The sequence below is a fragment of the Carassius gibelio genome, chromosome A5 (assembly GCF_023724105.1).
Source record: "Carassius gibelio isolate Cgi1373 ecotype wild population from Czech Republic chromosome A5, carGib1.2-hapl.c, whole genome shotgun sequence".
In the NCBI taxonomy this organism is placed as follows: Eukaryota; Metazoa; Chordata; class Actinopteri; order Cypriniformes; family Cyprinidae; genus Carassius; species Carassius gibelio.
In genome coordinates this window covers 30,825,410-30,852,164 of record NC_068375.1, presented here as the reverse complement: position 1 = coordinate 30,852,164, position 26,755 = coordinate 30,825,410, and the positions used below count along the sequence as shown (strand labels likewise).

Below are 26,755 nucleotides of genomic sequence, written 5' to 3'. Positions count from 1 at the left end.
ACTCACATGTAGTTTACTCTTGATATTCCTCATCGGTCAATAGAAACCAAAGCAACAGAAAGCAGTGGGCAGTTGCAGAGGTAACAGCAGGTGAGAAGCAGCTCGATCTGTGCACTTTCATTCATGTAACAGAATTTATCTTTATGCACGTTTATTTTCACCTAATTCAAGACTGTTATGTGTCCTTATATGGATGGTTTTCATGTTTCTAAATATGTAATCGTACTTGAATTAGATTTTTTTTAAATATATATATCTAAACACATCACAGATTGTATATTTTAAATCACAATGTGTGAAATTGCTATGCATTTATTGTAACTGCTTTCACCGGCGGGCGTATAGACAATAACTGCTTGATCAAACATGTAAAAGTGAATAAAAGTGAATAAAAGCTAAATATCTTTAGATCTTGCTTTCTTTTAAGATCTTTAGAACTATTTGTTGTTGTTATTGTTGTTTTTTAATAGAGCATGTAAAAAAAGTCACCTGAAGTACAAAATGTGAAGTGTTGTTTCTACAGACGTATAGATTAGACCAAGATTGCAGCATGCACTTAAAAACATGTCTGGAAAGCATTTAAGTCAATACCCATAAAAGCCAGAGTAAATGGAGGTTCACTAAATCAATATACTCAAAATGAATATGCTTATAAGTTATTGAAAATATTGACAACCATTTGATACATATTGCATTTCTTATTATATTCAACAAAACACTTGAGTGTGATTTAATTTTGATTGCAGAAGTGGAAAGCAGGGTATTTCAAAAGCACATTAAGGCGGAAATAATAATATTATTATAGGAAATTAATGTAATGATTTTATGTGGGACCTAGATGAGAAAGCTCTAGCACATACCAAAGTATAATTCAAATCAATAAAATAGTGTGAAAAAAACAAGTTTTATAATTATAATAAAAAGAAAAAGAAAAGAAAAAAAATGATTATTTGAGCATTTTGTGTTAGTTGTATTATTATTATCTGTAATTTTTAAAACCAGTGAAGACATATGAATCTATGTATTACAATGTGCTAAAAAAGTACCAAAAAAGACTTAAGGCTGGTTTCACACTGCTTAGCATCCCTCCATCACCATAATGAAACTAGTTTTTTTTTTTTTTGATAATGCATTTCACAGTTTCACTCTCTTTCTCTTTTTTTGTCCTTTTATTCTATCAAACACCCATTTGCTCTCATGGCTTTGAGACATCAGTGATTCTCAGCACTTAACAAATTTGTTGCCTACACAACCAACTACAAAACTTCCAGTGCACACAAAAAGACTTATTAGGCTTGCCGTTTATACTGTTCATTAAAGAGCTGCAAACCTGGGTTTGCAAATTCAAATTTGCATCAGGAGTTTGAATTCAAAACAGCTAATAGAAAACACGACACAAGATTAAATCTGATATGATAAAAAGACACTTCATTTTCAGTTATATGTTTGATTTGACAGAACTGACACTATTTAAACTGAACTGAGCTGAATAATTGGCTATTGTCTACTGAAGATCTGCTTTAAAGTGAAATTGAACTCGTTTCATAATGTATGAACTTTTGTACTGTTGAACTGAAACAATACTAAACTTACTGGAACTGAATAATGACATTATTGTCTTTCTGCAGCTGCTTTATAGCAGAGATTTGGATTTGCCTCATTTTTCGTCAAGTCTGCATGATCGATTCTGTTAAATTCCTCTGTAATACTTTGAAGATGCTTTGAAACAAACTATTGTATAAAGTACTATACAAACAAAGGTGGCTTGACACCACAGCACATTACTCAGTAATTTACTCAGTAGTATTTACTCAGTAGTGATGTGTATACTGCATATAAAGAAGGGTTAACTGTCACTTCTCTTGACCCATTGATTATTTCTTAAAAACCACTTTATTTCATAAAACTACTCACTTTCCTGCTAGTAAAAAAACTTATTATAGGCTTTTGTTTTATTTTAGGCAATTTTATTTTTATTTTTTATTATAGGCTATTTTTAGCAACAATTAAAACAACACAAATATAAAAAGGAAAATAAAAAAATAACTGCATGGTTTTATTTTTCACTAACTCTGGTCTCCCTAAACTCAAAGTGCAGTCTGCTGGGGTAGATTTCCACTATAACCCACAACCTGACCCCAAAAGAACCCATGCTGATTTCTTTTAACATTCCTCTGACATCACTGTCTGAACCTCTGAGCACATCTTATTTGTTTGTATTTAACATAAAAGCCTCTTTGAGAAGCTTCATCACTAATCACCGTTATTATATATTTTATGTTTATGTGCTGAATTCAAAAATAATTGCCAGGTTTTTTTATTTTTTTTTTATTTTTTTATATTAATTTGGACATCAGTTTTGACAGCATGCTGCTGGCCCTCTGTTTACAATTATTGCCTAACCTTTGATCTTTTATGGTTTCACATATGTGATTTACATCCAATAGGTTTGCACCTGTCTAAAAATGCACAGAATAAGCATGTCTACTGTGTTTTAACAAGAATTGTTAGAGTAGGTCAGAAAAGAAATTGAAGAATCAAAATAAGTACAAGAATTATTCACGACGAGTCTCCCCTGCCATTCTGAGGAAAAGGTCAATTAGCACAGCTTGACTTGGAAACTAAGCACGTAGATTCTCATTTAAATTACACAGAACACGTATTTTGAAGTGAAATGTTTACTATTGGCACCCCGGGCACCTTAAACGTAGCTTTATATCTTGCAAATAACATCAGAATAAATGTATAAAGCAATTAAAATGTAAAAAAAACTGCTATTTTACCACCTCATTGCTGAGAAATATAATACAGCGGGTCAGCATCGAAGCTATTTTATTAATAAACCGAACTGAAACCAATTTCTGAACCGAACTGATTCTTTTGGTGATTGATTCTGAACTGATTCTGTGCTAATGTTATGAGCCCAGGTAAACCGAAGGCTTGAATCAAGGGCAATCATCGCAAATGACGCCATTATGTTGAGCGCAAAAGAACTGGTGAACCGTTTTCTTCAACCGGTTTATTGAATCGAACTGTCCGAAAGAGCTACTGGTGATCCGAAAACCGATGCAACCGGTTCTTGACTCGAGAACGAGTCAGTCTATTGTTCGTTATCTGGCTCGGCTCAGTGTTCATCTTCAGTTCTCTCTTCACAGCAGTTCAGTCAGTGTACTGTTTGAGTACATTAATTACTCCGGGATATTGGTTTGTTTGAACTCAGAGGGAGTGTCAGCCACATTAAAAAAGTTGACAGCTTAAGTTATTTGTGGATTAATGCGTATTGGAGACGCGAACCGTTTAAAACGATTCAGTTCGATTTGGTGAACTGGTTCAAAAAGATCTGGTTGCATCAAATGATTAGTTCACGAACCTGATATGACAAACTGCTTTGTTTTGAAACTGTCTTATAACAGGCACGGAAGAGTTGCTATTTTTGGACCAAAAATGTATTTTCGATGCTTCAAAAAATTCTAACTGACCCTCTGATGTCATATGGACTACTTTGATGATGTTTTTCTTACCTTTCTGGACATGGACAGTATACCGTACACACAGCTTCAATGGAGGGACTGAGAGCTCTCGGACTAAATCTAAATCTAAAATTTAAGGCCTCAAGGCAGATTTCTTTGACCCTGGCAACACATGATTGCTGAAATATGTTTGGATAAATACTCTAATATAAACATACACTACTGGGAAAAAAGCAATGAAATCGCAATTGGGAATAATTTAATACAAATTCATTTTTACTGAATCAGTGATTCTGATAGTTTAAGCCAGCAGAGAAAGCCTTGCCGGCCCTAATGACCCACCACTGACAAAAAGCTTGTTGAAATGGATTTGGAATTGCTATCCTTGAAAGCCTTGTGAGTGACTTATCATTGTAGGCTGTTGTGAAGTGTTTCAGTATAATATCAGTCTGTTTTGGGTCTGTAGTGTAACGTGGGTCCTAAAGTAGGCTATAAGCAGTTTGTAGATGTATTCAGTAAATAAGGATTTTTTTTTTTTTTAAATGTCATCCTCTTTTAAAAATAAATAAATAATTAGTTCCTGTAGCTCAATTGGAAGAGCATTGCACTATCAAATGCAAGGTTGGGGGTTTGATTCCCCGGGAATGCATGATAGGTAAAAATTGATAGCCTGAATGCACTGTAAGGGTAAGTCGCTTTGGATAAAAGCATCTGCTAAATGCATGAATTGTTGTTTGTGTTGCGATCAGGGTCGTCCCAAGCATGGGACACTGGTTGTAATACATGCACTGTCAAACTCCAAAAGGTTTATTTTTAATTCTAAAATAAAAAACTGTGTTATTGACAAAATACTTCAGATTGTCTTGTATATTTTTTTCATTAGATCAGATAGAATTTTTATATGGTCATGCAACAATGTGTCCTTCTGGTGTTACAATGTGCCCCACCTATGGGGCATGTTGTCACACTTCTCTTCCATTCTTAGGGTAAATAAAGACAAAAGTCTATGTACTTTATAGTACTTTACTCTGAAGCTCATTTGGATTTACACAAACGGAGAAAGTCAAAAAGTGTTAAGGTTGTGGCCCACTTTCCTCTATAAAGATAATATTAAATAATATTCACTTAACACTTGCACTTAAGTGTAAATAAAATATTAACCCTAAACATAAATAAACATGAAAAATTAAAATAAATATTTTAACTCTTCTTTTATATTTTCTGCTTTACAACCTAGTTAAAAATTCTGATTAGCATTAAAGACACATTTTCCCTTCAGACATAATTAGTTCTGGACCACACTGGCTGTTTTTAGAAGCTGTTGAGTCACTCGGTTCAGTCAGTGCCAAAAGTCATAACCCCAGAATACATAAAATGGATGATTCTGAACAAGTAGATTGTGTTTTTCTGATTCCTTAGAGGTAACTGTAGTGCACAATGAGTCTTTTTTCGCCCTGTAATTTAGAAGCTGTAATATTTTGGGGTTACATGAGTCACTAAAAAGAAGTTTCTGCTGTTCATTCACTCCCCCATCCTACATTTCCTGCTGGTACAGACAATCAATCCTGTAACCTTTGGGACTCCTCTCATACTGTGTAAGTACATACCAGTATATGAGGTATATATCTTTTTTATAAGGATGATGTTTTGTTATTGGAGGTTATAAAATTTAATGTAAAAATAATTCTTATAAAAACATAAGCTTGTTTTGGGGGGTTAATACTGAAGGCAAGTACCGTTGGGTTAATGCTATGTGAAGAGATTTTATGCTTTTATGCTTTTGTTCTGTGTTTGCATTTGATGCAACCTTGTAAAATAAGTCTAGGGCATTTACATTTTATAGAAAACTGTACAACACTGTCTGGCTACCTAGATGATTCACTTTCCAAGGGCTTAACATGCTTATGTCACCAACAAACTCCTTGTCCTTGTCATCTTTGCTGAGAGATGATCAAAGAACAGGACTGCTTCTGGTTCACTCTGTGTTTGCAACAAATGTATCTAAAACATTTTTAACTTAAAACCATTGCTTTTGGCTAAAATTTAAATCTTCTATCTATAATATTGAATTATACATTGAAAAAGTAGTTTTGACTTAATTAGGAATGAAATGTGCACAGATTAAGCATTGTTAACAAATTAAACCAGTCCAAAACAGTTATAAATGTTGGTGGATTTTAATGTAAGAGAACAACAGGGGATGGACTTTATTCTATGAAGGTCATACAGTAGCAGAACTCGAGAGCTTGTTGATCTGAATGTAAAAACTTGTTATATTAACATTCATATTTGTAAGTTGAAATTTACACTCACAGCTCTGATGTGAAAAGCTGAATCTTTCAATTTGCACACACAGTCACGACAATGATCAAAACATCCATGTTTTGAATTGGAAGTTGTAGAGTAATAGATACAAATGTGTAAAATGACATTTACACAAATGTTTACGACATATTTACTTTTGCACTTTACTTTAGTTTCACTGCACAACGTCAAGTCGGCACTTACATCCTCTCAGATCTGGCAGTACAATTCAAATCCTAGCGCTCTGACTTTTGCTACTCCTTTTGTGGCATTCCTGTTGCAAAACTTACTTGTGCACTTGCATATGAAGATGTGAGAGAGCAGAGCCGGGGGCGGTGCTTTGGTGCGAATTAAGACATTTTATTAGTTGATGCCCGACCAATGAAAAATGCCAGCCATCGCATCTTGCCAAGAAAGAATTTTGTTTTATGCATATGTATGTTATTTGTAAAATACTGCAAACTAATTTCACTAAATTTCAACTTGCAAATACAAATGTTAATATGACAAGTTCTCAGAATCAGATTTTCAAGCTCTCAAGTCTAGCTACTGATTTACCTCCATATTTTTCCACTGGATGAAGTGTTATGATTGATTATGGACAGAAGCGATGGTTAAAACACCTTGATGGATCACTTGTGAATTACTGTGGTGTTTTTATAAGCTGTTTGGTCTCTCATTATGATGAGGATCCATTGGTGAACAAGTGATGTAATACGAAATTTGTCCAAATCTATTTTGAGGAAGAATTAAACTCATCTGCTTAAAATAAATTGTGTTATCAACATGAACGTCAGATTAAGTAAACATCTATTTTATGAATGTAAGTGAGTTACACACAATGACTGAGTAAAATTTCTTATTATATTTAATTGTTGAATTAAGATAACAGAACAGGCAGCACAAATCATGTTTATCACAATTATAACTCCTATAGTAGCAACATCTCCTTAACTGTTGATTAAACTGCATGTCCCAGTCAAACACTTCCTAAAAATATGTCCAGATATCACCAATCTTGAGGACGGGTGAATACTGGAAAATTGCTTCAAATTTACCACATTTCATTGATGATGTATTCTCCTGATGAACCTGTATTCTCTGTAAGCTCCTGTGCCCTCAGATTCTCCCACAATCACATCCTCCAAAATCTTCAGATTCAAACCTTTTCTTTTTAAAATGTATCTTAGCAAATCATTTGTATTTTATCTCCAAATAAATCAGCTAATCTTTCACAATTGGAAAGTCTAACAGAGTAACAGCTTTTCAGAATCAGCAAATTGCTTGTGATTGATAGACTTTTATATTCACCACTGAAACATCTATTGTTTGTCAGCATTTTATATTAAAGGACATTACAGGACCCTTGCTAGATTCTCTTCAGTTTGCCTATGAGCAAACAGGTCTGTGGATGATGCAGTCAATATTAGACTGCATAATGTTCTGCCACATCTAGACAGACCAGGGATCATGTATGTGGACTTTAGCTCTGCTTTTAACACTATCATCCCAATTTTGATAATTTTGATAAATAAGTTGCACCTGACTATAAGTCGCAGGACCAGCCAAACTATGAAAAAAAAGTGTGACTTATAGTCCGGAAAATACTGTACATCGGATAGTCCGGACTACTCTCCAGCACACTCCCTGTTTGAATTGCTGCCATCTGGTCGACATTACAGAGCTCTGAGCACCAGAACGGCCAGACACAAGAACAGTTTCTTCCCTCAGACAATCCATCTTATGAACACTTGACAATAATTGTGGAACACACAATACTATTTATAAACTTATACACAGAACACTATTTATACACTTATTTGTCTAACAAACACTTAGTTTACATTTCAAATTTGCACATAATATACCTGTACATTCAGAACTGCCTATTGTAATATAAATGGACATACAATTGTTAATTTGTTTTGAACAAATTTACTTGTTCTATTATATATATATATATATATATATATATATATATATATATATATATATATATATATATATATATTAGATATTCTTTTATTATCTGTGTTTTTGTCCTGTCACTATCATTCTGTTGCACTGTGGAAACTTCTGTCACGAAAACAAATTCCTTGTACGTGTAAACTTGCCTGGCAATTAAGCTCTTTCTGATTCTGATTCTAAAATGTTTTTGTTCCCACAGATGTACAGTACACACATAAACAAACACACACGAAAACACTTACAGGATAAACTTGACCAGTCTGGATCCAAATGTTGGTATAAAAGAGTAATCATACTGCGTTCTGCTGCCAGCAGTGAAACAAATGTATTTATCATACAAGATACATTTTATGTTTGCAGCTCATTTTACAGATAGCAAAACATCTCCAAGTCCACATAACACACTGTGTAAAAGATTTAATCATTTGTTTAAATTACAACCACACAGAAAATACAGAAATTGTCATAATGATTCAAAAAAAACGATCAGAATGCAGCTGATTATATATTTAAAACATTTGTCCTTTGTTGCTTCCCATCCTACCCTTGTTTGGCTGTTTAATTAATCAGTGCAAACAATCTTGTGTGAGTTATTTCAGCTATTTGTGAAGCTCCTTTGAAGAAGAACTTCTGATATATCGCCAACAGGACACACATCAAAATATATAATGTGTGATATAAAAAAAGGAACTAATCTTTGAAAGATATACATAACATTGAATTGGCAGGTACAAGCTTGACATTTTTTTCTATCCCCTCATAAATGACCATCACTTTTATTGTATCATTTGAGGCCGGTAATGGCTTCACAGAAATCATAACACACTCAAAGCTGCAAATACCCCCCACTGCAACTGGAAAATTAAATAGTGAAATTCATTCTCGCAGATAGATGTTTGTCTCACACACGGCATGCCGTGAACAAATACCATCCCACACATACGCACAAACGTCACACAAGATCAAATAGCAACATAGTGAGGATTTAACACATCAAAAATAACTGAGCAACAATACATTTGTCTCTTCACTTAAATCCTCTTTTTGTTGTAGTTCAAAGCAAAATACCCCTCGGGCAACAGTATCCTATAAGGATGATGGAAAATCACAGAAGTCATCTCTGTGTTAGCTTGGTTTGACAGACAAATGGCAAGATGTCTGGCTTTTTTTAGACACAATGGCACAACTACAGGCTTGAAAAATCTAATTCGGATTAAATTTGCTTTTGGTGTATTTTTAGATTAACTGATGGATGTCAGTACATGACAGCATTAGATTATGTGAACACTGTTTTATTACAAACTTTTCCCAGAGCACAGCATTTGTCACAATTATTAAATTTTTTAAAACAAAACCATCACATTTAGTATGTAAAGTATATAATACTCTTATATTTTATTAAATATTCTATGTAGAAATAGAAATAATCTATTCAGGATATAATATACACACATGGTAGCTTTTTAAATTTTTTCCTTATCATGCCATCTTAGTCTTTATATTTGATATGCATGAATGGATGAGGTCATTCTCCACCATCATCAACTTGCCTTTGAGCCTTTTAACATCACAGTGAATCACCACAAATTTCAGCCAGCCTTGATATTTAGTTAAATGTCCATTTGGATATTAGCATTTGTGCTACAACATTTTGTTCAAAGCTATTTAGAATGTGTATTACTTATGAATATTATTTCATTTGTGCTCTGAAAAATCAATAAAATTTGAAACAATGAAGACTGCTAAGGTAATTGCAGTTCTGTTTTCTGTTTTTAATATGTTAATAGCTGATTAGTTCTTATTCTCATACTTCCACAAAAACCACACAAAATGAAATTAAGTGAAATACACTGAAATCATGGATTGTGTTGCTATCGAAGTAAATAATGGGGCTGTTGCTAAGGTAATTAAATTTCAGATATTTGGGGATTTTAGAAAGGAATTTGTGAGATCTTTTACAAATTTCAGAACAGAAACTGACATAAACTGATGTCACACCTAAGGCATAACACTCAAATTAAAAAAAGCATGAGATAAAAAGGACATTTCTTTAGAACTGATAAACAGAGCCATAACAATCAGTTAAGAAAAGTACTAAAGTACATCAGTTAAGAAATGTTGTGATCAGAAAACTACCCTTCTGACTCAAAGGTAGTATGTATTAGGTATTACATTCTACAATCCTCAATGTCCTGTGCAAATCACTTCCCCCATTTCATCCGAGATTTCATCCGGAATGTTACTGCTATCAGTAAGAAAGCAAGTCGTTTTTTTTTTGTTTTTTTTTTAAATGTTGCATCAGGTGGCGGCCTGTGCTATTAGTTAACAAGGAGCAATTTAGCAGACGATTTTAGCCAAAGCAACTTAAATTGCACATTAGGGACCATTCCCTAGACTAGAGCAATTCAGGGTGAAGGGCCTTGCTCCGTGGTACAATATCTGTGGTAACTGAGCCAGTTACCTTCTGATTACCACCTCTGTTACTGTAGTTACATTGTATTAGTATAGAACAGTACATTATCACCTCTTCCAAGTAGTTAAACAATTTGATATAGGTTTTGTTCATTCAGGGATGCTTTATTTGGATTTGTCTGTGCATGTTTTTTTTTACTCTCATAGATCCTGTTACCATTGCCATCCATTGTACGACTGATAGACTGCACCGGCTGAAGTTAAAAATCAGAATTTGTGTTCTACTGAAGAAACAAAGTCACCGACATCTTGGATGCCCTGGGGGTAAGCAGATAAACCGAATGCAACCAAATGCAACACGCAGTTTGATTGCTGAATGGAGGATGACAGACAGCCGCAGTGGAAAGAAGAGTTTATGTAATTGTGTGTCAACTATTGTGGCTCACTCTGCTAAGGCACTGTTCTCGAAACTGTGAGGTTGTGGGTTCGAATCCAGGGTAGGTTAGGTTGATCTCTTGTCCTGATGTAAGATCAGTTTTAGGGGTGGTGTTGGCGCAGTGGATAGGACACATGCCTTTGGTGTGAGAGACCCGGGTTCGAATCCACTGTGAGATACCAATGTTTCCCTGAGCAAGACACTTAACCCCTTAGTTGCTCCAGAGGCGTGCGACCTCTGACATATATAGCAATTGTAAGTCACTTTGGATAAAAGCGTCAGATAAATGTAATGTAACTTGAATTTAATTACCTAAATATTTATCTGTACCTCACATTGAACTCACATTTCAGAACAAATGAAAAATAGTGCACAAATACTTTCTGATGCTTTATCATGTTTATGACCTTTCATGGGGCTCAACAATAACACAGAATCGAATACGCACAATATCAGATTTTGATCGACAGAAAATTCCTGTATCAGAGCAAGTACCGATCCTGAGTATCAGATCGATGCCATCCCTAGTTTATTTATGTCATCTCCTCAATGTCAGCACAGTGTTGTTGTTTTTTCAAAGGACATGGGTTTAGGTGTCATTTTCAATAAGATGGAGATGAATAAAGAAGAGCTGTGGGTGGGATAAAAATGAGAAACAACTGAATTTTAAAAGAAAAAATGGGACTGCAAAATCTTAGGTGCTTCCTTAGGATTGCTGGATGGCATTGCCCTTGGCTATTCGGCCAATTAGAGGCAGGGCTCTGAGTTCTGCACGGAAGCTGTGATTGAGCCAGCAGTATATAAAGGGGTTATAGCAGGTAGAGCTCATGGCCAGCCAGTGGAAGATAAAGTACAGGGCATTGTTAGCCTGGATCACATTACTTGACAGCAGCACAATGTAACAGTTTAGAGGAAACCAGCAGACTGCAAAAACGGCCACCACTGCAATTAGCATTTTCAAAGTTGTCTTCTTCCTTCTGCGATGAGCAGCCGATTGAGCCAGCGTGACATCACCGACAGCATTCCGGAACCAGACCTTTTTGGCAACCACAAGGTACGATAAGGAGATAATTGCTAAAGGCAATACATAGAGCAGGACAAAGGTGGCAAGATCTAGATACTTCCAGAATAGATCGGCGGGGTGAGGAAAGCTGGGCAGACATACCATCCGTACTCTGTTATTGCTAAAAGAGGCAAGAAGAGAAATCTTTTAATATCACATTATTGTTAGAGTAATAGTTCACCCCAAAATGAAAATTTGCTGAACATTTACTCAACCCTCAGGATTTCCAGGATAAGTTTGTTTCTTCATTGGAAAAGAATTGGAGAAATTTAGCATTATATCATTTACAAGTGGATTCTCTACAGTGAATGAGTGCTGTTCGAATGAGAGTTCAAACAGCTGATTAAAACATCACAATAATCCACACAACACCAGTCCATTTTAAATCAGTTAATGTCGTGTTAAGTAAAAGGCTGCATGTTTTAACTTAAATATCTCCACAATCCATAATAACGCTTCCTCTAGTAAAAAAAAAAAAAAAAAAAAAAAAATTACATCCTGAGGGTGAGTACATTTCCAGCTAAATACAATGGGAGGCTTCACTACACAAAACTTATCTTTATGAAGCACTTATCTCTCTTTCTCTTTCTCTAGGCCTGACTGCAAACGCTAACAATGATTGGAATATATTAGAATTTAACTGAATTCCTCGTGCCCCTGCACTGAGAACAAAATATCCTTATGATGACGTTATAATATTATCAGTGTTTACATCCATTTAAGTTGTCAAAACAATGTCTGTCATTTGAACTTGATTTTCATTATCAAAAAGAAATAAAGAATAAAAAAAGAAAGAAAGATCATACACAAATTCAAAGCGCAGCAGTTTCTGGTAGATGGCATGAGGTAGAGAGAAGCAGGACCCCATGATCCAGATGACACCGATCCAGGCTATGCCCTGAAGCCGAGACATCCGCTGTTTCATTGGATGCATCACCACCTGATGGATAACAACAATCACCTATCATGATTTCATACTGGCACACGATGATTCACTAATTTTAACAGAAGTATGAAAAAACTATTCACGCTAAAGATTTCACTGTTAAGATGTTACAGATAATCTGTGTTTATCTGTTTGTGAGAACACTTACTTGGTGTCTATCAATGGCGATAGCGACCAGCGTAAGAACGGAGACATGAACAGAACAATACTGTGCAAAGCGGCTCACATGGCACATCGCCTTCCCAAACACCCATGTACTGTAAACAAACCGAACCTGAGAGAACACATATGCAATAAAGTGGCCTTGGATAAAGACACATGTAAGGATTAAAAAGCACTCACATGCTCACCCCCACACACTCACAGAGATATGAATCATGCACCTCCTCTGTATGGTCGTCACTAAACAACTAGGAACAATGATAGAGATAACACACACCAGGGTGAGTAAGCAGCATAACCATTTATTCAGTTTTAACACCTTTATTCAGTTCAAAATGTCCATATTTGAGAAAAAAATGTCAAGTAGATTGCATTACTGGGGGGCTTTGGGGGGAGGGGCTTTAATTATCCCCATCAATGGCCCAGACTCATACTCTATTACAAATGCTCAGTAGACAAAATAGACTGATTATAAAACTGTTTGATATTATAATATTCTCAATAACAAAAAAGGATGCCCAAGAGGACAGCAGAACATAAAATGTGTCAAATTCTTAAACGTGCTCACTGAAAAAAAAATACTTTGTGTTATAGCTAAATATATTAAATTAACCATCATAAATCTGCTTAATATTAAATATCAAGGAGAACAAAAATTTTCTAAGTAAAATGTACAGTACACATTTCTTTTTCAAGTAATTATTGAACTGCGTGAAAAGTAACTCTTATTAATATGTACTTGCAATATTTATGTTTTATAGTCATTGCACATAAATCTACAATTATCGAGTAAACTTTAATCTAAAAGTATTGTGCACTTGAATCCGTGCATGCATCCTCACTTTAAATCAGGGTGCTTTCACACGCACTTTTATTGCACACCCAGGCTCAACTGACATCAGAGGTTTGGTACGTTTGGATGATGTGAATGTGGTCTTCTGAACTCGGATGTGCACCCACGCACTGAGTCCGCTTAAAAAAAAAAGCTGGCCGAACGGTCAATTTAAATCCTCAGAGACCTGAAGGGGCACACCGAAGTCTGAGCGTCTGCATCACATGAGGTTGATGATTCAGAAGACAGAGCAGACATCGAAACACTCAGCGCCCTGAGGGGGGTGGATAGTGATTTAAGCACGTAACACGGTCTTGGCCGGAGAGTGACACTGCAGTCACTGGGTATGAAACAAATACAGTCGCTATCCACAGAAAATGCATGTAAATCCCCTATGTGCTTGGCCGAGGCGAGTGCAAGAAGAAATGCAGTTTGAGGGGCAGCTTCTTCATAGCAATGGATGCTAAAGGCTTGAATAGTGGCTTTTAAAGAGCTCTTAACACCACCTCTAGGTAACAGGTAATGATTACCCATCCAGTGCGGAAAGAAACGAAGGAATAGCAGGCACATAGACTTTCAGTGTTGATTGTAGACATCCACTATCCAGCCTGTACTGTAGAAAACACAGAATATCCGACACGGAGCAAGCAGCCGGGTCGATATGAACATCACGGTACCACAAACACTACCCATTTTAGAGCATAGAAAAGTCTTGTGGTGGGCGCCTGCGCCTCCAAGAGCGTATCAAGCACATGGGAATACAGAGAACTCAGATCCTCTGATATCCCAGAAGCAGCCATACATGAAGTCTTCATAACTCCGGGTTGGGGTGCCACACTGAGCCGCTCATTTGAGACAGCAGATCCTCCCTGATGGGGATCGGCCAGGGTGGCACAACCAGCAGCTTTGTCAGATCCGGGAACCAAGGCTGGCTCGGCCAGTTCGGGGTGATGAGTGTCACCAAAGCCTCCTCCTACCTGATCTTTCATAACACCAGTGGCAATATCTTTATCGGAGGAATGCATACAGCCTGGCTGCTGGGCAGTGTGATGTCAGAGCTTCCCCTTACAGTGAGGAGTGAGACAGAGAGAGAAACAGAGGGCAATGCAGATTCTCGCTTGTGGCAAACACGAGGAATCCCCTTCCTCCAGAGCAATTCTGCTTCACAGATCAGGAGACCAGGGATGTGCACTGCTTGTACAAAGCCTTGGATAATGCACACCTCCTTGGTAATTTATGTACGAAACCACAGACATGTTGTCAGTGCAAATCAGAACATGTCGTTGTTCCAGCTGTGGCCGAAAATCCTTTAGAGCTAATGTCTCTGAATGTGCCAGTGAGTACTGCACAGCTGTTGTTCGGTGGGGCAGCATCGCTCCATTGACTGAGTGAGGATGAAATTTTTTGCAAATGTAGGCATAATTTAATGAAGACATTCATCAAACAAATTTAAACAATATTGAGACGGCTTGTGATGCTTGGGGGCACACAGGAGTCACAGGGCGGGTTCCTCCGCTTGCCATGGCACCTCTTCTCAGGTTCCTATATATTTTTCTCTGCACATCCGGCTCCTGGCGAGGGGCAGCAGTGGTCACGGTAGCAGCTGCATGCGTGGAGTCCCTGCACTGTGATGAACCATGCACCAAAGAAAACCTAGACTCACTTTGGCATGCTTTTCTGCGCATCAGGTGACTCAGTGCTGCTCTAAGGAGGGGGCTGCTTTACTGCTGGTGGGTGGGTGAGCAACTGAAGCGCTTAATACTCTGTTCATAGCAGGTCACCGCACTGAAGCAGGGCCTGCATATTGCCTTGAATGAGTGAGAGTGGTGATGAGAGGGTGTCCTCTAAACATGGCACACTGGTGATCCAAAGTGCCAAAGTGATTTACACACATAGCATAATGCAGCTCTGAGGCAGTTGGTATTTGCATGCAATTAGCATACTTTGTGGCAATTGGTGAGTCATTTGGACTGGCGTGAGCCAATAGTACTTCAGGAAAGGTTGGAAGGGAAGGAGTTCCCATAACGGAGAAATGTCTCTGTGATGTCTCATGAAAACTCAAGAGGGAACTACTGAGCATGCACAGATCAATATAGCGTAATTTTTCTCTACTCTGTACAACAATTACTATTTTTGCATCATTGTAAAGGGTGGGTTTAGGGTTGAGGCAGGCGTAGACATTAATAAAACACAATCTAATAGGTAGACTCAAAAGAGGTTAACTTATTTCAGTACAGAACACATCCAATATGGTTGACAGCTGTGACGGCTATCAGTCAAAATGAGGATAAGGTCATAAAACAAACTTGTGTTCGGATAATTTGGTAAAGTAAAAGCTATTTTACATTGTGTCATAATGGCAACAAATAAAGAGAAAATTTTCTTTTAGTAAAGACTGGGCTAGGACATATACCTGGGTGAATGTCTGTGGTTGACAACATTGCTCAGTGCTACGAAAACACTTCATAAATATTATCTTTCACGCTTTCGAGTGCAAATACAAATGTGCACTGGAGCGTTTACCAAATCTGTTTCACCAATATCCTAATCAGGACCATCGCTAGTGGGGTGAAAGGTGGTAATGATTATAGGGGCTCACGGCAACTGCCCAAGACCAGAAATGAAATACGTTCAGGACAGCTGATGGGCCAGTGCTGTGCGTGTCATAAGAACTTATCATTTGCACATTTTTGCATGCTGTTAATCCTTGCCAATTAATACATTCAAGAAATTTTAATGCATTTAAACTGAGTACTCGTACACTGCATTCAGTGCCTAAATCCTAATGTGCCCACTTCTTCGCCGGGACCTGTAGTACTGCATGCCTTTTGTCCTCCTCCCTTTCAGGAAGCAGGCCAGGAAAGACTCAGCCTGCTTTGTCCAGTGCGTGGCCCTTCAATATATTTGTGCTGCAGTGGGCTGGTCCTCTCCACACACATTTGTCCAATTTAAAAATTTTGACCTGACATCTACTCCAGGGTCCCAAGTTCCCTCGCCTTGATGTGCTCACCAGACACATTTGACAGGGAGTTGCTCGTATGGCACAGTGGGTATTCTCGTTCCCAAAGCTTTTCGTCTCCAGGTAACATATGTGACCATGGTTCCCTGAAAGGAACGAGACGCTGCATCTTTCTGCCATACTCCCTGCACCCCTGCAGGCGCTCGCTTCTGCATAAGCTTTTATACTTCCTGGTTGCTTATGTACGCACGCTTCTCTGTTGGACTGATTTCATACATGCTTTAGAGTGTGGTCTCGTGGGGGTATTTATCAAAGCGTTTCAATGCAGTGTCTCATTCCCTTCGAGGAACAATGGTTACAAATGTAACATGGAGACAATTTTCTTGTGCTTAACCCTAAAAAGGGCAAACCCATAAAAAGAGATCAGAAAATTTATTTATTGCTATTTTCCATCTTATTGGAACTCAAATAAATTCATAATTTTTTTCAAAACTTGACTTGACTATATTTTATTTTAATGTTTTTATCCCTCAGGATACGCTGCGCCTGTGCAAGTATAAATTCACTGGAAACAGAACACTTGATCATCAATGCTTGTTACAGTATGGTTGTATTTCCTGAATGCTTTGGAGTACAGACCTTTGATAGGTCTCTTTTTAAAGAAGAAACATAGCAGATTATTGCTGAAGTAAAAGCGTTTAAAAAAAGAAAGAATAAAAAAGTTATTAAAGTTTAAGTTTACAGTAAAGATAATGTAGTATACTAATTGTTTATATCTTATATAAAATACATATTTTAGAAAATATTTTGCACTCTAAAATTACTATAAAATCAAAGCCATATATCTAAATTGCATTTAGCGGACGCTTTTATCCAAAGCTACTTACAGTGCATTCAGGCTATCATGTTTTTACCTATCATGTGTTCTCGGGGAATCAAACCCACAACCTTACGCTTGATAACACAATGCTCTACCATTTGAGCTACAGGAACACTAACTTTGTTAAATACTAACTATGTCTAACTGATTTATGTTCCAAATTTGAAGTTTATATCACAAAAATTTGATAAAATTGTGGTTCCTGTGAGATTTTGTTTGGGGACTATACCAAAAACAACCACTGGGTGACACCCAAACTCTACTGAATTTTTCTAATTTTTCTGTCACAAATCAATAATTTTGTCAAAATATTACTTTTATAACAAAAGAGTCACCAAATATGGAATCTTGACTGTCAGACCTTTTCAATAATTTCAATAAAAGTTTTGTCAAGATTACAAAAAGATCAGATTTTTTAAAACACAAGCCACAAAATCTCAGGGTCTATATATATATCTTGATTTACACCCCTAAAAGGGCAATGTATCCCCGGAGATAAATACATTTAGAGAAAGATTACAAAAAATATGCTCATATATGCGTGCTGTGCACTATTTCATCAAATTTTAATTCCTTCAGGAAGCGAATCATCTGATGTCCATCATAAAGAGATTCTTGTGTTCTAAGCCATCTATTTATATAGAGCAGTAATCTCTAAGATGGACACAATGAGTTTTCGGGTAAGTATGGATGTATGTTACACAGACTCACAAGGAAACAGAAAGGAAGACCACTTTACGGCCCTTGTCTATGGTTGTATCCATGATATCTGTGTTTTAAAATAAGTTGTACTCTGGGTGCACACTCTTTCTGAGGAAGGAGAGAGTACAGAGAGTGAGAGAACAGAAATAATAACTTTCTCTCTCGCTCTCTTCCCAGGACTGCATGCGTTCATCAGAAGTGTCCTGAGAGTCAGGTGATTCGTCAAATTTGAGTATCGCTCCGCAAGCTCATAATCGATTCTTTCGGCTGCTCGTTTGATAATGCATACTCTAAATCAGGCTCGGTCTCTCGAGCTCGCAGGCACACAAGCTGTAGATATAAGGAATGGGTTAAGGGACGAGCTTACTGATATAAATTCCCTGTTGCTCTATTCCCTCCCTGGATCAAGTGTATCTCAAGTTTATATGGTTTTTGGCACTTAGAGCTACAAAGCATTTAGCACTTCAGGATACCAACACTATTTGCATTACTAATCATTATTCTTCTCATCCCAACTGAGTTGCACTGAGCTGAGCTACTTTGTAAACGAGTTCACGTGTAAGAGTATCTCTAATGCTCACCATGATCAGCCTACTTCATATGATTGATGCAGCGCTTTTGCTACCAGCACTCACTTCACATGAGTGGCTGCATTATATGACTACAGCATACATTTTTGTGCACTAGAGATGTTGGGTGCTTCATGCTACCAAGTAGTGGTTTGTATGACTAATTACTCTGTTCTTTTCAACTGTTTCATTGAGTTGGAACTGTGTATGAATGTGGGCAACCTACAAGTTTGTTTGCCTCTCTATCAGCTGTTCCACCGGATGTTGCATTTCGGACTGATTTTGACCATTCTCCGTGCCTTAGCTTTGGAGATTGAGAGGATAGCCCTAAACCTATTGAAGTAGGGTCTATGTTGACATCCAAGTCCCCACTCTGTGGTTGGGGCTTGCATGCCGGATTTTAGTATCCATTCCTATTTCAGAGGTTTTCCCTGCAACTCAGGTGTCTCTGGGTCTCATGAGGAAAGATCAGGCTGTCACACCATCCAGCTTCTTTGGGCCTCATGAGGAAGGATCAGGCTGTCACACATACAGCTTCTTTGGTTGATTGGATTTGCATCACCTAACATTGTGCTTGGAGTAACCAATGTCAAGATGCTGACGCAGAAGTTCATCCTGTCTCTTATCTGAACCGGAGACTGGTTTGTGACCATTGATCTACGGATGCGTACTTCTGCATCCAGATCATCAAGAGACCCAAGAAGTTCCTCAGGTTTGCTTTTGGAATAAAGCTTGCCAATACTCTATTCTTCCACTGAACTTGCCTCAAACGCAAGGTGAATGGATGCGTCTCTTGCCCTGTTGTGGTGAGGTGTCTGTTTTGAGTTAACTCGATGATTGGCTGAAATTAGCTCAATCACACAAACCATTTGGAGCAGCGTTCTGGCACTCAAATGGTTCTTACCCAATTGAGTGGTTGCCACATTAGATCAAGGACTGAAAACATAGCTGTGGTCTCATACATTGGTCAGAGAGGATTACGCTCTTGGCCCTGTGCAGGCTGGTGGGTGTGTTCTTCTTTGGACACAGACCTGGTTCCTGTCGACCAAAGCAATTCATGTCCTTGGTCACCTGGACTCAGGAGTGGAGTTACTCTTGAGGCCAAGTTTAGAGAATGGAGAGTCTCATATGGCAGAGGTTTGGCCGAGTGGAAGTTGATTTGTTTGCATGCGCATTGCCTGCTCTGGTTTCCTTGTCTCCTCTGGGTGTGGACACTCTAGCCCAAGAATGGCCCAGGATCAGTCTTATGCTTTCCTGTTGACCCATTTGCTTTAAGACTTTGTTTAGGGTAAGGTTGGTCAGCGTGAACATCTGTTGTTGGTGGTGCCGTTATGGACCACTCATACATGGTTCTCAGAATTGGTCAGTCTGTTAGCCAACCCCCTTGTGAGGCTCCCCTCAAACACGACCTTCTAACTCGGGGCATTTTTTGGACATTGCCATCAGGATTTTTGGAACTAATGGGTGTGACCCTTGAGCAGAATTGTCATCTATTCCAGTCTCATAGCAGAGATTACAGACACTATTCTTAATTCTGGGCTCTCTCCACAATGTAACAATACACAATGGCTGCCAATGGCTGCCATATCTGCTGAGCATTACCCATAGAGGTGTTTCAGCAGGATTACACCCTCTGGTTTCCCATTTCATGCAGGGATGAAATGGCTTAGGGCATTTCGCCCAGCACAGATTCCTTTTTGATACTTATTTTTCAGTTTCATTTGAGCCGTTTAAGTCTGTCAGATAACTTTGGAATCTTAAGCAGTTTTTTGGGTAATCCTATACTCTATTAGATTAGGATCTGCAAGCTCTGTCAGCTCCTTTTGTGTGGATTTTCCCTCAAGGTTGGTTAAGTCTTACTGCTTCCTAGTCCTAGTTAATCGTAGGCTGCTTTGACTCAGTTTCGCCTTCACAGCAAGTGGTTAGAGGCTTTCTCCCCTGCTATGCAGTGTCGGATAGTGACTATATTTTTAGCCTATGAGGCGTGTGGTTTGACTTCGCCTCTAAAGGTGTGCTCGTTCTACAAGAGCAATGGCTTCTCTCAAGTTCTCTTTAAAGAGCCTTATACGAGAGATGTCTGTGCTGTGGCAGGTTATTCCTCTCCTAGCACTTTCATCAAGTTCTATTTGTCTGGAAGTGAGGATGTCTCTTGGATCCCAGTTCTCTTCCACTTGAGCAGACTCTTTCCTATGTCTTCCAGCTATCTTAGGTACGTCAGGCATGATGGTATAGTGTTCTCTTAGCAATGAGGCCATCGCAGCATTGACGTGAACCTATGAAAGGGAACATCTCAGTTGCATATGTAACATTGGTTCCCTAAATAGGGAACGAGATGTTGCGATGCTGGCCTTCGATGCTGGCCTTCTATACCTTCGATAACGCTTTCTTTGTCATAGAGTCAAATCTGATGAAATAGTGTGCACCATGCATAAATGAGCATACTTGACATATGCTCGGGGCGGTGCGAAGCGCTATTGGGTCAATAAATTGGCATATAAGGGCTTCAGACATTCATCACATCAGAGGTGTTCCCATAGCGATGACGTCATCGCAACATCTCGTTCCCCATTCAGGGAACCAAGGTTACATACGTAACAAAGATGATTTATACTTCTGCGTCAGACATATGCTGTAGCTTCTACACTGTAGGGTATGTGTCTGTTTTCATTTACACTTCTGCATCGTTGTCCACATCGACGTGCAGTACACATGTAAACCGTATCTCTTCTCCAGTGTCCACGGACATGTTGCTTGTTGCACAAAACTAACAAATACATACAGAGGGAAAGGTACTAGCTGACCAATCATTTGTTCAGATGTGTTTGAATAGGGAAATGGTGTTAAACTCTGCAGGAATGTGAACCTCGAGAGCTAAAGCTGAGAACCCCAGACAAAATTAATCAATCATATTAATCAAAAAGAAATTAGTTTACAATGTTACAATGTTTACATAATCATAGGGAGTAATATATATTCATAAAATTAAGTCTCAAGTCTCAAAAAAAAAAAAAACATATATATATATATATATATATATATATATATATATATATATATATATATATATATGTATACAAATAAAGTCTTATGTATTTAAGTAAATATTAAGATTTACTCAATATTTTGATAAATCCAAGGTTCCTGTCTATAAAATAATAAATAAACTTTACTTAATTACTTTAAACAAAACCTCTAAATTAATTAACAAAGTACTTAAGAGTGCAATTAGAGATAATTTCTTCATGAATTTTAAGTTTGTAAGTATTTTAATAATAGCAACTAAGTTGTAATTAACATTAGAGTAGTAAAATTTACTTAAAATGTGTGAAGATTTTTTCAAGTAAATTTTACTTTTTTAGTGATTAATATCAACAAAAAATTTTGGTACATTTGACCTGAACAAAACAATTACGCCTACCATTGAATTAAATAAACAAACATATAAATATTTTTATTGTCAAATGACGATCACACTGACTTAAATTTTCTAGTATAATAACATTCTGCATATGAATATGAACACAATTTCAGCCTTTAGTTTTTAATTCAAAGGACAGTTACAACTTAACTGTAATGTAACTGTAACTGTTTGTGCTCTCCACAAACATCACAATGACTTAAATGTTTCATAGCATAGAAAATCATTTTTTAATTGTATTGTTTAATTTATTTTGAATAGATTCCGGACACAATAACAACATTTTCTAGATTTTGAAAGGCATAAAAAGTAACAAGAGTAAAACTTTAATAGCCTATCTGTATTTTAACCATAACAAAATCAAAATACAGTGTTTTCATATTTAAGTAAATCAATGAAGCTTGTGGAAACTTACCAGTGTAAAAGGCGTGTTGAGGAGAGTTATAAGAATGTCAGCAATGGCTAAATTAATGATGAACAAACTTGTCACTGAGTGCATCCGTTTATTCTTAATAACAACGTGACAAACCACCACATTTCCGAACAGCGAGATGATGATAATAACGGAATATGCGACGACGAGCAGCGCTCTGATGGTCGGTCTTTGGGATTCAGACTCGTAATTCGCTCCTCTGTCGTACATAGAGTCCAAAGAGAAATTAAAATACATGGAGAAATTCTGCAAGATATAAAACTGCGAAAATAAATCCACGGAGGTGTTTCTGAATGTCATCGTTAAGATGCAGGTGCCGTGTCAAAAACACTAAAGCGCAGTTCTGATCCACTTCTGGACAGTTTGGTGGTGTCTGAGTCAGCCTTCTAGCCAAACGCTGGAGCGCATCGTTAAGTGAAGTCACAGTTAATGCGTCTCTCAACCCTGTGATCAATCACAGTCTTCACTAGCCACCTCACACACGCAAGCGCACGCACGCAAGCGCGACACACAAATTGTATTATTTTATTTGGATCCAAAAAAAAAAAAGATTCCAAAACCTTGGTAAGTTATTTTGAAAGATGACAGGTATGCATGGCTCACATACATTCACAAGTCCTTATAACATTTTACACTCAAATCCTTGGTGGCTAATTCTGCAAAAGAATTACATGACTGCCGTCTGTTCCTGTTGGTGTGTCCATAAGAGGTTATTCTTGCAACGACTATGAAAAAATACATGATAGATGGAATCAAACTGTAAGAAGGATGATTCCAATACAAACTGCATTTATTCTAATTGACTTATTGTAGCCTTTAAAGGTGCCATATGCAAAAATTGAGGTAAAAATATCCATAACATGACCTACATGCATCAAAAGAATGAGAAGAAATAAGGGCGATGATGTCATTTAAAAAAATGTCAAGTTATAGTGCTGCAGAGATATCAACCTTAATTAGCATTAGCATTACTAGCCCCGGCCCGACAGTTGTCGTAATACCAGTTTCGGCCATGGGAGGCGATATGAGGGCAACATAACCACCAGCCAACCTGCAATACACGAATAACTCGCACGGCTTGTCGGCGTGCCTGAACCTGATGTCAATCATGTGGAAAGTACAGCCCACTAGTTCATTTCAGTTCAGGGAAGAGAGAGAAAGGATGATTGAAGTCCTTGGCAAGAGACCACCACCGCGTTTGGAATCACAAATCAAATCCGATAAGAAAAGGAGCCGAACCAGAGTAAACATCGGCACTGCTTTTAATCGCTGGAGACAACTAATGGACCTGAAAGAAATGTTCAACTCCGAACTTGCAACATTTCTTTTGCATTGTTAAGTTAGAAGCTGTTAGTATTTCGCTAGAAGTTTGTTTTATATGTTTGTGTATTTGTTTTTGGGAAGTTATAACATAGAAATGTATCAAAGGCTGTTCGATAAACGTGCTAATGTTAGCGATGGCTAACCGTAGCTGCGTTTGATAATTAGCTAGCTATAACTTAACGTTACCCATTTTATTATATCATAACTAACTCGCTCTGCCTAGTCTGTTGGTCTCCGTGTCCTCTTTGCTTCGTTGTTTTTCTGTGCGTGAAAAAATTGATGTGTGACGTGAAATCGTGTGAAAAGAGTCAATTGCGTGTGTCTCACGGTGAATGCTTGAGAGTTGGCACATCAGTTCCCAAGCAGAATAAAGGACAGGTTGATTATTGCTGTTTAGCGTTTGTTTTAATCTATGATGTGTCCCTGTTTGCGTACAGGGACATAAAAAATAAATTAAAAGTGATACGTGGACCAAGGTGTCTGAGATTGTTCATTTTAAGTAAAGGATCCTAATATTTCGTCCACAACAATATTTAATGAGGTTAACTTATAACTCCTTGTGGTTAGTCTGCACGAGATCAACAAGCTTGTTTGCTTTGCGGCCGCTTTAAATACAAAATAAGCATTCGATCTAGAGCGTTAGAGCGTCTGAGCGCTCACAAATCTTTCTGCAGCGTCGTGAGCAGAGCAGCAAAAGCGATTTGTGACGCTCTAGACGCTGGCTTCGGCTATGGCTGTAGTGTTGTTGTGAAAGTAGGGGCGGAGCATAGAGACTATGCCATTTCTCGTTTGTTATTCTAGATTAGACCAATTCACTTTATTGAGGCATACTGCCCCCATCTGGTATGGAATGTGGAGTATGACTTGATTTTTTTGCCAAACATTACAGATGGCACCTTTAACGTCAATACCACCCATTTTTTTCGATTTACCATTTTATCAAAATAATAATAAAAATAATGATGATCAGACACTTAAAATAGAAATTTTATAAGGAACAATTTCTCTCATATTTTAATGATATTGAAATGAATTGAAAATTAAGCTTAAACTATATTTTAAACTGTAAATTTCTCTAAATCATAACTGTACAAATGACATTTTAACTATGACTGATGTGTGGATATTCCCTTACGTCATCAGAGGCGTGGCACGTTGGGCTTGGTTTCAGGTAAAGAAGCAAAGAACTTTTATTTCTGCCTTTTAGGCCTGAGAAAAAAAAGTTCTGTAAAATATAATTATTTTATTATTATTTTTATTACTAATAGTAATGCAACCTTTTTTATTTTACAATACAGTAGATGGTAGTTCAGTTTTTTTTTTTTTTGTCCTTTTGCTGATCACATATATGAGACCTTGTTTTAAGAGTATTTTGTCTAGAGAAGGCAGAAAATGGGCCTTCAAATTAGGTGGTCATAGGGATTATCCATAAAGTGCAAAAAATGACAGGTTGAATTTGGCCGATGGAGCTGTAGAGCCATTTTCACAGCTCCATCAACCAACAGAGACACAAACTCATAGCCAAGCCATTCCAATTCAATGCCAAATTAAGTTTTGATAGGCGTAATCTATTCAAGGTTGTTGGCAAATCCACCAATATTATTGTCTATCAAGCCCCATTCTTAGGACGTGATAGTTTTATTACTGAATTCTGTTACCACTAATTGGCAACTTGTGAATAACAATAACAGTGAATATTAAGTTGGTGGTTACAGGTGGTGCACTCTGTCAGCAATTAACACAAATAAATAAAATGATTACTAATTAAGTACTGTTTTCAGGCCTTCTGGGCATGTGTCCAGACAAGATTTCAACCATGCAGGATATTTATACATATTTATTAAGCTTTCTTTTTCTGAATTGTTTCATTGTTTTGAGCTGTAATTTAATGAACTTGCTTTTAATTTAGAGAGTAAATGCTAAATGTGTTATGTCTCTTTGCTTGCGTGTATGCGTGTGAATGTGTGTGTGTGCAAGACTAATTGTAAGTGGGAAATAGTAGTGCTTAATGTTGTGCTATGCTGATTTAGAAAAGTGTCTTTTATGCTAGGTTTTTTTTTTTTTGGGGGTGGGGGGGGGGATGTGTGTACCATCATGGTGGAGCATGAGCTTGGTTTTAGAGAAGATATGCTAAATGCTCTATATTACCTTACTCATTCAGCAATTACCAATTAGCCAGTTAGCATTTACTGAATAAGCTAGTTGTAGCTATAGTTAAGGTTCCACTACTAAACATTTTCTTGATATTAAATTTGAGATTACGTGATATTTTATTATTAACGTAGTATTCCATAGAGTGTGCTCAGGCTGTATACCACTATCTCAAATTCATGTCAGTAAATGGTGGTTGGGAAAAAAAAGTTTTTTTCATCAAAAAAAATTGTAGCAAATCTAACAGAAGAGTATAATACACATGATATTCAAGTTCAGAATAGACAACACAATATACATAATTCACAAAATAGAGCCACAGAGAATATACAGTGTGGGGTATAAATACAAGTGTTCTAGACAGCCAGCAATAGTGACAATATAGTATTTGGTCTAAGCAGCATATATAATATATAAACTAAATGTGGGTTTTTAGTGAAGTGATGGTAATGTAAAAAAGTTGAGAGTTTGCACAACATGCAGAAGTGCAATACAGTGGGACAATTCAACTTGCAAAAGGAGGCATTCTCAAGTTTAAAAATACATTTTTGTGACTGCATCTTTAATTTTGGAGAGCGATAATAGATTTATTCATTAGAGAGTAATTTCAAGTATATAGCCAAGCCACATTTCGTCTTTCTATGCAGAACCATCTTGACACTTTTGGCAACACAATTTGATGACTTAGTTTACAGTGCACAGTGCTAGACATGTTGATTAGAAATTA

The 26,755-nt window shown here is 37.3% G+C and overlaps 1 protein-coding gene across 1 annotated transcript; it reads right to left on the bottom strand.

Annotated features, from left to right (window-relative positions):
* Positions 1-8,144: 8,144 nt before the first annotated feature.
* Positions 8,145-22,987, bottom strand: LOC128011974 (G-protein coupled receptor 83-like). Its single transcript, XM_052594814.1, has 4 exons — positions 22,537-22,987; positions 12,748-12,873; positions 12,460-12,593; positions 8,145-11,774 (listed from the first exon to the last, which is right to left on the bottom strand). Exons 1-4 carry the CDS (start codon positions 22,852-22,854, stop codon positions 11,297-11,299), a joined length of 1,056 nt encoding a protein of 351 aa, XP_052450774.1. The 5' UTR covers positions 22,855-22,987; the 3' UTR covers positions 8,145-11,296.
* Between the last annotated feature and the right edge of the window lie 3,768 nt (positions 22,988-26,755).

Coding starts and splice junctions, on each gene's coding strand:
- LOC128011974 (XM_052594814.1), bottom strand. CDS start 22,854: ATGACATTCAGAAACACCTCCGTGGATTTATTTTCGCAGTTTTATATC. Junction 12,874..22,536: donor TCAACACGCCTTTTACACTG/GTAAGTTTCCAC, acceptor GTGTTCTCTCAG/GTTCGGTTTGTTTACAGTAC. Junction 12,594..12,747: donor TCGCCATTGATAGACACCAA/GTAAGTGTTCTC, acceptor GTTATCCATCAG/GTGGTGATGCATCCAATGAA.